General features: G+C 41.3%; 1 protein-coding gene across 1 annotated transcript in view; it reads right to left on the reverse strand.

The window, feature by feature from the left end:
• The window catches only part of LOC126199389 (sodium- and chloride-dependent glycine transporter 1), a 629,023-nt gene that overhangs the window by 42,149 nt on the left and 573,792 nt on the right, over positions 1-13,082 (reverse strand). Inside the window, exon 10 of the mRNA XM_049936308.1 lies at positions 10,580-10,789. Coding sequence (XP_049792265.1) covers positions 10,580-10,789 — 210 coding nt within the window. The remainder of the gene's footprint in view (positions 1-10,579; positions 10,790-13,082) is intronic.

A 13,082-nucleotide genomic window follows, 5' to 3' on the forward strand; every position in this document is an offset into this window, starting at 1 on the left:
TTTATGAATTCAGCACCTTATCGATATCTTCAGTGTTCATACTGAACAAAGAGTGTAAGTAGCAGTTAATAACAAAATCAACATTATGCCTTTCTCACTTGTTCGACCTTTCCTGCCCGTGTCCTATTCCATTACATATAGAAACATTTGTAAATGTCTTTCTTGCATTCACAGCAGCAGATTTGCATCTGGAGGCCAAAATTCAAACAAATTTTTTTGCCATGGTAAATCACATTATCATATTTACCAAGTTTGCCGTCATATGATAATTACAATACCAGACCGTGTGGGTAGCTGCACTTTAATTATAACTACACAGTACCTCCTGTATTATCAGTTGGCAACACTTGCTCTGTTAAATCACTTCAATATTTTAATTTTGGCTGTTATATTCTAATGTTTGCATTTCATTTCCTTCATTTACATTTTCTTGTAACTCTCTAGTGACATGCATCATAGTTGTTTTGTGCTTTATATACTAAGTCTACCATGTTTTTATGCCTATTTTCTGCAGGTCTCAAAGAAGTACATGTTTCTATTATACTTAATATTTCTCCATCTACATACATTCTTTGCAAGCCACCATATGGTGCTTGGTTGGTTTGGGGAGAGGGGACCAAACAGTGAAGGTATTGGTCCCGTAGGATTAGGGAAGGGTGGGGAAGGAAGTTGGCCACGTCTTTCCTTTTACCTAAAGCAATTTAGAGAAATCATGGAAAACTTAAATCAGGATGCCCGGACACAGGTTTGAACTGTTGTACTCCCGAATGTGAGTCCAGTGTGCTAACCACTGAGCCACCTTGCTCGGTATAGTGCTTGGCCGAGGGTACCTCATACCACAACTTGTCTTTCCCTTTCCTGTTCCACTTGTAGTCAGAGAAAAGCAAAATTGGCTGTCTATATCTCTCTGTACAAGCCTAATTTTTCTTATCTTTCTGGTCCTTACACAAAATGTGTGTTGAACTTGCCTGTTCTCTAAATTTTCTTATTATTGTTTTGTGAAAATTATGCCATCTTCCCTCCGGGAATTCCAATTTGAGTTCATGAAGCATCCCCATAATGCTTGCATGTTGATAAAACCTACTCCTAACAAATCTGGCAGCCCGCCTCTGAATTGCATCGATGTCTTCCTTTAATCCGACATGGTGGGTGTCCAAAACACTCTAACAGTACTAAAGAATGTGACACATAAGTGTTCTATACATGATCTCCTTCATACACTTATCAGCCAGAACATTATGACCACCTACCTAACAGCCAGTGTGTCTACCTTTGGCACAAGTAACAGGAGTGATGCGTCATGTCATGGAAGCAGTGAGGCCTTGGTAGGTCACTGGTAAGAGTTGGCACCACATCTTCACACACAAGTCACCTAATTTCCATAAATTCCAGTGTGTGTGTGTGTGGGGGGGGGGGGGTTGATGAGCTCTGACACCATGTTCAATCCCATCCCAGATGTGTTCTATTGGGTTCGTTCAAATCTGGCAAGTTGAGTGGGGGGGCAGCACATCAATTGGAACTCGCCGCTGTGTTCCTCGAACCACTCCACCATACTACTGGTCTTGTGACATGGCTCATTATCTTGTTAAATGCCACTGCCATTGAGAAACATATGGTCATGAAGGAGGGTATGTGGCCTGCCACCAAGTGTGTGTTACTCCTTGGCTGTCATGGTGCCATGCATGAGTTCCACTGGATCCATGGATACCTGTGTGAATGTTCCCCAGAGCTTAATAGAGCGGCCGCCAGCTTGACTGCATCCTACAGTGCAGGTATCAAGGAGCTGTTCCCGTGGAAGACGATGAATTCACACCATACCATTAGCATGATACAGAAGGTATCTCGATTCATCACACCTTGCAATATTCTGCCACTGTATCAACATTCAGTGCTGATGGTTGCATGCCCATTTCAGTCGTAGTTGCTGATGCCATGGTGTTAACAATGACATGTGCATGGGTTGTCAGCTATGAAGGCCCATTGTTAGTAGTGTTCAGTGCACTGTATGTTCAGACATGCTTGTACTCAGTCAAGCATTAAAGTCCAATGTTAATTCTTCTGCCACAATTCACCCCCTGTGCTGTTTTACCAGTCTTCCCAGCCTCTGATGTCCAATGTCCAACATCCAACATCTGTAATGAGAGGTGGTTGCCAAACCCCATGTCATATGTTGAAGACACTCACCTCAGTGGTCCTCAAACACCCAACAAGTTGTGCAGTTTCCAAAATGCTCAAGCTGAGCCTCCGGGTCATCACAATCTGCCAGCAGTCAACTGATTGATTGTGCAACTTCCTCAGTCTACACATGGACAGCACACTCACTGATACTATATCCACTGTGCATGTGTCTGATTAACAGTCATTCCTCACCAGGTGATGCTGCTATCACCTAGACAAATTTTTATCGATAGTAGGTCACTGGTCATAATGTTCTGGCTGATCAGTGTAGATGAGCCACACTTTCCTAAAGGGCTCCCAATACACCAAAGTTGGTCATTCACCTTCCCTACTACAAATCTCAAGTGCTCACTCCATTTCATATTACAACATTATGCTTAGGTATTTAATCAATGTGACTGTGTCAAGTAAAACAGCACTAATGCTGTATTAGAGAAATAGGGGATTGTTTTTCCTAATCACACACATTAACTTACTTTTTTTTTTTTTACTTTTACTTTTACAGCAAGCTGCCACTCATCCCACTAACTAGAAAGTTTGTCTGTCATCTTGTATCCTCCTATAGCCACTCAATGATGACAGCTTCCCACACACTACAGCAACACCAGCAAACATCTACAGACTTACACTCACTGTGACCATCAGATCATTTACTGTTGCATATTTAGAAAATTGAATGCATGAAAGGCAAGAAACAGAAGCTAGAATGACTAAGTTTGCCTAAAAAGTGCAAAGAAATTACCACCAGCAGGGCATAATCGGGCATGTCAGGATGTCAAAATGGAGCTGAAATGAAGAAGTGCAAGGCACGGCAAGATGTTGGCGTTGATCATATATGGGCACATACATGAGGGCTCGCAGAACAGTGGCCGGAAGTGCCAATGTGGAAGGGGCTACTTGACCTGACATAGTGTAAACTTGGAGATGGCATTACCTATAGATGAGCTGAGTTCAGACAGGCATGCACGAGAGACATCTGTGTAGGCCAGGCCCAGGTTCTGGAAGTGTAGTACTCGCTCTGGCTCCGCTTGTGCTCATACTTAACCTCATACCTCTCTCTCTGGGAAAGTACAGTCAGGAATAGTGTAGTTTCAGTCAAGTCATCCATTCACTTTTTGCTCAGACAAGCATTAAAGATTATAATTGTCCAAGTCTTGCCTTTTGTTCACATGTTTCTTGACTGAGTTCCATAATTCCTTCAAAACGTTCAGTATGCCATTCCCACATTAGTTATAGGACTTTTTCTTTTCTGGTGTCAGATGTGGAGTTGCTCATCGATTAGCATGTGGTTGTTGCCATGCTATGTGATATTGGAGTAGGTCAGTTCTATTTGTAACATCAAACCCGCTCAGCCTGACACTATGTAAAGCGATGGACTGAGTTTGAGAACCTGTTTTGTATTATTTGAACAACCAGAATGCAGACCAGTGGCAGAACCAGGAACCAGGTGAATTAAATAGTGTTCCTGCCATCCTGCTCTCATGAAAAAGAAGGGAGGCCCTTCAGTGCCAAGGGATGGATGGCACCAGTAGAAGAAGGAAGAGAAGGCCACGACTACCTCAGCAACAGATGGTGCCTAGGAACAAAGCAGTCATCCTGGCAGGCATCCAGGCAGAATGGGGCAACAGTAGCATAAGTTTACAGACAGTGCAGTGGCACTGGCAGCTACAGACAGCAGCTTGAAGTTATGGATGATGGTTCAGGGCAGCAGAAGGCACACATCATCATCATCATCAGCAGCAGCAGCAACAGCAGTGGTGACAATGGACAACAGCACAAGGGCAATGCTTCATAGCATACAGCACACAGCAGCAGCAGCAGCAGCAGCAGCAGCAGCAACAGTAGCAGAGGAGTTCCCACTGTGAGTTAAAAAGCTAGCAGGCATGTCATATGATGTGATAATTCTTTCAAGGAACTAATGTGCATGAGTCACCCTGTAGGCAATCCTTTAGTTACCAGATTTGCTAAAATTAATAGCTCAATTGTTTAATGACACTACAACCACTCTAAACAAGTTCCTTGGCTATTATATTGTGTTTGAACTTATCAGTCCTGAGCAGAAAGATACCTTGTTAAAATTCGAGAAAATTAAAATACTTGTTTCAGCATGCAACAAGTTGTTAGTTTTGAGACATACCATACTACTAGAAGAATATGCCAGCAAAAGTACACTCCATTTCCATGCTTGTCTGATGTTTGTCAGTTGGCAAGAACTTGGAGAAAGCACAGCACAACTGAGCTCAAAGTTGGGTAAAATGAAGCAGCACTTAAGGGAAATTATTAGAGGTACTATGTGACATTCAGAATTAGAAGGCAGCCTTGCACTTATTTGGAAGTTGAGCCGAGCAGTGTTTATCCATGGGATTTATGATAATAGGATACAGACAAGAATGTGCATGCACAGTGAACAGTTATCTTTAGCAGAGGTTATAGATATCACTCTGACAGAAGAGAGTGCAATAGCCTTGGCCCGAGAAAAGATGATCACCTGAGGCACTGGTGTGGTGCCAAAAAGAAGGCTGAAACGAAAGCCCAAAGTACTTCATATGCAGGCCATGCAGTGTGAGATTCTTGTACGAATAAAAGAATATGGAAGGTAGGGCCAGTAATATGAGGAAATTGTAGGGAAACGAATCAATCGTGGGCAATGACATGTTCATGGTGTCAGTGGTGAAGTCATATAAGCTCACATGCCAAGATGAATGTTTTAAATGGAATCAAACCAGTCACAATGCCAGAGACTGCTCAGAGATCACTTGCTATGAATGGAACCTGCATAGGTCAAGTAAAATCCAGCAAAACTAAGCAAGGGCATAAAAAAACAGTCAACTTACAAGCTTACTGAACTGGAGTGCCAAGAAGGCACTAATAACTGCCTGGAGAAGCTGTCTGAGAAATGGCAGAAAGTATAATCCAGCCAAATGTATTAGGATTCAGGAATTGCTAATACACTTGCAAATACAGAGAGAGAACTGTAATCCTGACATGAAGGATGGGGAGCAGAATGCAAGTGAGGTGTTACTTCCATGTAATTGGAGAAGATGTGGACCTTCTATTTGATGGGCTACTGGGTCAAGGCTTCTTCAATGGAAATGGAGTTATTATCAGTTATGCCATCAGAAGCCTGTGGATCCATTAGGCATGGATCGAAATGAAGATAGAGCAAGAATGTGAGCTCAGCACGGTGAAATTAGTATTATAAGTCATGACTTCTAGATATGGTTGCACAGATACAAGAAAGAGAATAAAAACAACAGAACAAATTCAGACATGGAGCAAAAATCATGTAGAGAATTGAAGACAAAGTCGCAGAGTGAGATCTGCATAGTACATTTAAAGGAAAGAGAAGGCTCTTTTGGGAAAGGCTTATTAAGCATGGAGCAAGAAACACATGGAAAGGTGGGAGCGAGTAGGATAGGAAGCAATTAACTGTCGAAACACAACAGAGGCAGACAACAGGGATTATCAGAGAGAAGCAAACAGGGCATATGCAAAATGAAAAAAATAGGGCTCCAAGATGAATGGCTGTGCTGAATAAAAATAGGGGTAAACAGAATGAGAAAGGTATTCATTCCAAAACACAAGATCAACAAGGGTGCTTGAGGCATTAGCTAAAATAGAATCGGGAGAATGCTTAACAAGTGTGCCAAACACTACAGATGAGAGTGTGTGAGCAGACTGCCCACAGTTGGTAGTGGAAACAATACCAGGGTAGGCATTGATGTGGGAATAATTCAGAGTGAATTGTGTTGGTAAAAACAAGCCACAGCTGAAAGCAAGAGTAAGTGTACTAAAAGAGCACATCCAAGTAAGTCATCTGAATGCAGAAGAAGAAAACAGCTGTTATACAGCTATGTACCACGTACAGCGAAATTTTCCATTCACCGATATACAAACTGCGTATACATATAGTATCAGACACAAAATTAAAGTGCTACCAGAGGCAGAGAGTAGGGTAATTTGCTCATGGCCCTACAGCATGCCACAAGCACTAAAAGGAGATCCATCGAGACATTTGAAAGGCATTAAGGAATGACATGATAGTGCCAAGCACAAGTGGTTGGAATTTCCCACTAATTTTTATTCAGAAACGGATGGATACCACTGGAAAGCAAAAATGGTGAACAGTCACTGAATATGATCTCCCTAAATTCAATATACCCACTGCCATGAACAGATAAAATTCTTTACAATCAAGAAAGGCAAAGTATTTCTCATCCCTAGATTTAGTGAAGGGTTATTACTGGATCTTATTACACTGAACAGGATCAAGAAAAGATGGCTTTCACCATGCAATATGGGCATTACAAATACAAACTAATGCCCATGAATCTAAAAACAGCTCAAAGTACATTTCAGAAGTTGATGAATTCCATTTTGACAGGATTACAAAGTGACAAGTTGTTCACCTCCCTAGGGGAACCCAATAAGCAGCTAACAGAAGTATTTGAAATATTTAGACTCCATAATATAATGCTACAGGTGGATAAATGTGAATTTTTGTGAAATGAGGTATGCTATTTGGGACATATTGTATTAGCCAAGGGCTTGAGGCTAAACCCACGGAAGGTCAAAGTTATGAAGTCCATAGCATCAGGACTTTGAAAAGAACTACATAATTATCAGAAACATTTGCCAAATGTCTACTGGAGCAGTTTTGAGTTGGGGGAAAATCGGAAGTAACTTACTTGTTGCATATGCCTTGAGGTCACTAAATAATGTAGAAAGAGGATACTGTGCCATAAAATGAGATGAATCCGACCAGGTGGTGTCAATCCGATCATTTACCAGTTCTTCCACATTTGGATAACTGAGCGTAGCATTTTAACAATTACATTGCAGCTGACCATTGTCGTGAATTCTTTACTAATTGTTGGAGTGCCCGCAACTGGCAATTCACATTGTCAGTAGGTGTGTGATTCTTGTGCTACACTCATATAGTCAAGACAACAGTGCGAAAACTTCTGCTGGCACCTGTTACTTCCAAAGTGTAAATGGTAAGTTACTATATTATTGCTTGCATACGAATGTCTTACATGATACAGTTTCGTTTTTTTTTTTTTTTTTGTTCATTGCTAATACAGCTTAGTCACTATGTAGGCCTAATTACAAAATTGCATTTTTGTAGGGTGAATCCGATCACATGAGTATACCAAAGGTTCTGGGACTAACATGAAAATCAAACTACAAACCAGAATTTCTTCTAAATGCAGTGAGAGCTGTCAAATCGGGAAAATTAAGCATCTGGAAAGCTTCAGAGCAATACACAGTTCCATATACCACATTAAGTGACAAAATTCAAGGCAAGGTACAAATAAAAAGTAGGTGGCCAACCAGCATTAACCAACAGTGAGGAAAAAAGCGTGGTTGAAGGATTATTGTGTTGTGTGAAATGAGAGTTTCCTCTGAGGAATATAGGCATATCTCAATGAAGCAGGGAGGCTTGAAAAATGATTTTGTTACAACTGAGCTGGGCATGAGTGGGTAAAATCTTTTCTGAAAAGAAATAAAGAACTAATGATTAGGATAAGTGAAAATGTGAAGAGGGCAAAGGCAGCAGGAACGGGAACAGGAACAGGACATTAAATTTGTGCTTCTACCACCTAGTTCTACTCATTTGTGTCAGCCACTTGATGTTAGCCATTTGCTGAGAAATAAAAGAGTTTAGACTGTACATGTTTTGCAGATAGCTCCTAATATTTACTGTTCATAAATCACTAACGTGAGTAGATAGTATATCAAACCTGTCACCCAGATTGATTAAGTTTAGGTTAAAGCTGGAGGAATATGACTATCAGATCATGTATAAAAGTGTCACCTATGCGCTCTCATGAGTGAGAGACGTCGGGGCAGCTGGTGCATGACAGGAAGATGACAGCAGTATTAGTCAGAATGCAGCAGAGGAAGCTGCAGTAAGGGTCAGCTACCCACAGGCAGTTAGAGACAGCAGTGTTGTTGATGTGGACAAGCCCGCAGTAGGTGTGACCACCCAGGACACAGAGCACAAGACAGTTAAGCTGAGAACAAAAGAACATTATGTTCCGAAATGTGAAAGCTGTGTCAAAGATATAGAAAATTATATCTGAAAATGCAAGGCAGCTGAACCAAGAATGGCATAAGAAATAAGTGAAAATGAAAAAGTTGCAATATTAAAACAGTTTCAAGACTCTTCCACTTGATGTGGCCTTTTTTTAGACCTTTAAAACTAACTTGGAAAAATGGTGGCTGAGCCTATTGAATGGCAAGATGGTAACACAGTAGCAAGGGTATTATTTGAGAAAATTATACTGAGGTATGGAATACTGTCAGCATTGTTGAGTAACATGGGAATTAATGTCATGAGTGAAGCTATGAAAAGAGTATGTAAACTGATTCATATTGAGAAGACATATACTGAGGTGACAAAAGTCATGGCATACCTCCTAATATCGTGTCAGTCCTCCTTTTGCCCGGCATAAGGCAGCAAATTGATGTGACATGGACTCAACAAGTCGCCACAGTCCCCTACAGAAATACTGAACCACAATGTCTTGACAGCCATCTGTAACTGTGAAAGCATTGCTGGTGCAGGATGTATTGTAAAAACTGGCCTCTCAAGTGTGTCCCATGAATGTTTGATGGGATTCATGCAGTACGGATGGCCCCAACAACATACCGAATGGACCGCTCAGGATTGGCATCACGTTCTCTTCACCGATGACTGTCGCATATGCCTTCAACCAGACAATCGTCAGATACATGTTTGGAGGCAACCTGATCAGGCTGAACACCTTAGGCACACTCAGTAAGTGCAGCAATGTGGAGGTTCCCTGCTGTTTTGTGGTGGCATTATGTGGGGCCGACGTATGACGCTGGTGGACATGGAAGGTGCCATAACAGCTGTATGATACGTGAATGCCATCCTCCGACAGATAGTGGAATCATATAGGCAGCATATTGGCAAGGCATTCGTCTTCATGGACAACAATTCACAGCCCCATTGTGCACATCTTGTGAATGACTTCCTTCAGGATAATGACATCGCTTGAATAAAGTGGCCAGCATGTTCTCCAGACATGAACCCTATCGAACATGCCTGGGATAGATTGAAAAGGGCTGTTATGGATGACGTGACCCACCATCAACCACTCTGAGGGATCTATGCCAAATTGCCACTGAGGAGTAGGACAATCTGGACCAACAGTACCTTGATGAACTTGTGGATAGTATGCCACGATGAATACAGACATGTATCAATGCATGAGGATGTGCTACTGGGTATTACAGGTACCAGTGTGTACAGTAATCTGGACCACCACCTCTGAAGGTCTCGCTGTATGGTGGTACAACATGCAGTGTTTGGTTTTCATGAGCAATAAAAATGGCGGAGATGATGTTCATGTTTATCTCTATTCCAATTTTCTGTACAGGTTCTGGAACTCTATGAACCGAGGTGATACTAAAAATATTTTTGATGAGTGTAGTTTCTGTGCTATGTATTATAGAACTGTATGTAATCCTTCAGTCATTCACTTATTTATACCTTAATGGTGATAATATGTAAGTTATGAGTGGGCTATGTTTAATCATTGACATTCCCAAATATTTAACAAAATTTTGTAGTGATATGTGGGAAATGAGAGCCATGGATTAATGTTTACACAATTTTGGAGCTGATGTTACAAAATTATCCTATTGACAAGGTCTTAAAAATAACTACAAAAGAGTATAAACATGTCATATCATGAAATTTAATTACTGATAGGTTCTATGAATGGCATTTGGAAATGATTTACAATACTAGTTTTACTACCTTATTTATTAATGAACCTCATTATTGCATCACGGAACTATTCTCTGGGGATATTAGGCACCACTCATGGACAGCTGCCTGCAAATCTCCTTCGTTTTTGAATCTCTTACCTCACAGTGTATCCTTCATGTTATTGAACAAAGCATCATCAGATGGAGCAAGATCTGATTAATATGGTGTGTATGCCACAACAACGAACCTCCATTAGTCAAATTTGCAGTCAGGCACTGCTGGTGTGGGGCCACGCATTTCGTTCTGCTAGCGAATCCTGTGATGCAGATATAAATAGCCTTTTGTGTGGGAGCTTCTTGACAACTCACTGCAGATAAATATTTATAAATATCTGTTGTTTTGGCTCCTTTCTTGCACAGAAACCATGTGATCCATCTTTGAGCATGATATTTGCCTTCCATAGCTTTCTCCACTTAACAACAAACAAGTCCTGCCCTTTCACTATACACAGTGTTCACAACTGATATCCAGCATCTGCATACTGTACAAGAATCAATACATCATCCTATGAGAGGACACACCTATTGTTTGAGTGGCATTTGTAAAACAACACAATTGTAAATCATTTCCGAACATCTCTTGTAGTATTTTTCTTACCAATAAGGCTGCAGGAGTTACAATTTTCCACATCCACCTCCAAAAAAACTTCCATGTTTCTGATTGTGGACCAATCATTTCCTGTATATCGGCAAGAAACCTGTTAGCACCATAGACCCAGGAAATGATAATACATTCCACAATAGCTATCAATAGGACTGACCAGTTGGCTGCATATTTGTCCACCAACTGGAGCCAGTACATACCACTCTGAAAATAAATATTACCAAATATTAATGTGATGTATCTTATTTTATGTGTCAGTTAGACATTAAATATGATTTAATATTTGTAATTTTTTGTGCTAACAAAATATGTAGAACATAACATACTGTCATGTGAACTAACTTCATATAAAACACTTTGAACTGACAGTCTGCCAAACTTTACAGGTTCGTTAAAGTGAAGGAATCTATCATAGACCATTGATTAAGGTCATATGCCTCACGTATGATGGGATTTACAGGTCAGAAGGAGTTTCATGAGACGGAAATAAGACAGATGGCTCATTTTTCACATCTCATAGTGGTAGAGATAATACCTTGCCACATTCAATAACTGTCTGAGGTAAATTCCTTCCCTTTCAGGGACTAGTAATACTTAATATATCTGTGTCTGTTTTCTCTTCATTCTGAATACTGGTCTGGTGCAGCTTTCCATGCAGTATATCCTGTGCAAAAATTTTCATCTCTGGATAACTATTACAACATATACCCACTTGAACCTGCTTACACCACCTTGTCAACACAACAGGTGGGGTCATCTCAAGTAGGGATGAAAGTGACTTGCCCCTCCTTTCCTACCTTTCCCAATCCATCCCTCCATTTCATTATTATAGGATCTGAAGGTCCATGACAGAACATGAATTCTGTAAATCAGCACAGTACCTCTCAAAAACCCTCTAAGAAATCAGTTTTCTAGATATGAAGATCTGAGCACTGCTAAAGACAAATGATTTCAAGTGTTATCTAAACAGAGGCATTGGTAGCTGAGTGAGCAGCATTTGAATCTTTTAATGATGTCACTGGTTTGATTCTTGTTAACCACAACTTTCATTTTTTAACTTTACTTTATATTTCACATTATCAGCACACTGAAGTGTTAATTAACAAATACTGAACAGTATTTTTAATAATAACATTCTTTTATTTTTAATTGCTAACTGCATGAAAATATGAGTATTCATAATTAATTAAAAATTGGTAATAAATGAGATTGTTGTGACAGTGCCCTCAACATTTAACAGTGCCGCCACGACAGTACGCGCAAACGGCGATAGAGGCGCTCCGCAACTCGGGAGCGCCACCTAGCTACGAACGGCGCCAGCCGCATGTCACGGCACGGCAGTCGAATGACAGATACTGAGTTGTTCGCATGTAACCAGCTATTGTACTACGTTTGTATATGCACGCAATTATTGGTGATTAAAGGTTATAACACTTTTTGGCGACGAGGTCCGATATTTTTTTTTTCACTGCATTGTGGATTTGTGTGTTTGTGATGGGGCAGACATGGAACAGCTTATGCAAGCGCTCATTGAACAGCAAACACAGCTAACGGCTGCTATTCAGGCGTTGTCGACGTTGCTTACTCATCGTCTGTCTTCCTCTTCTCTGCCTCCATTCCCTCCTTACGATGAGGCCACTGAAGACTGGGAGGATTATCAGAAGCATTTGCAGCAACACTTCTTGGCTTTCGGCGTTGTCGATGCTCCTATGTGTAAGTCGTTATTTCTATCTTGGATTTCCCCATGGATCTATCAGCTGCTATCTCAGTTAGCCCCTTTGCGGGAACCTGCCTCTCTGTCCTTCCAAGAAATGTGTGACTTATTGTCTAACTATTACCGAAAAAACACCCACGTCGTTGCCACCCGTGTGGCGTTCTACTGGTGTCGTAAACAGCCCCATCAATCTTACCGGGCTTGGGCGGCGGAACTACACGGTCTGAGTAGGAAATGTCAGTTTGTCATGGACACTTATCATGAGTCTTATGCTGATTCAATGGTTAGGGATGCTATTCTATGGCTTGCTCCTGATAAAGAAGTTCGGCAATATGCCCTACAACTGCCAAACCCGTCGTTGTCGGAAGTTCTAAGCATCGCCCAATCCTTTGAAGTGTCTCATGCTGCTGGTGCGCAAATAGACGTGTGGTGTGATGTAGGCGCTGTACAGTCAACTTTCGACATGGACAATTTGCCTGTTTCACAGGAGAACGAAGATGTGGTGGCGGTTCACTCGCGTAGACAATGTCGCGTTGGGCCGCAACGCTCGCAGCGAAAACAGCAACCACAGAAGCAGGTTCGTTCCGCACTTCCTTCTTGTCCACGTTGTTTCGTACAGCATGACAGGGCCGCATGTCCAAAACATTGGGCCACGTGTAATTCATGTAGGAGAAAAGGCCACATTGCTTGTGTGTGTCAGTCCCCTAAAGTTCCTGTCAACGAGGATGAGGCATCGGACATGGATGTTAACTGTGTGCTTTCTCAAACAAATAAGTTGTTTGT

This window comes from Schistocerca nitens, chromosome 8 (genome assembly GCF_023898315.1).
Source record: "Schistocerca nitens isolate TAMUIC-IGC-003100 chromosome 8, iqSchNite1.1, whole genome shotgun sequence".
Lineage (NCBI taxonomy): Eukaryota > Metazoa > Arthropoda > Insecta > Orthoptera > Acrididae > Schistocerca > Schistocerca nitens.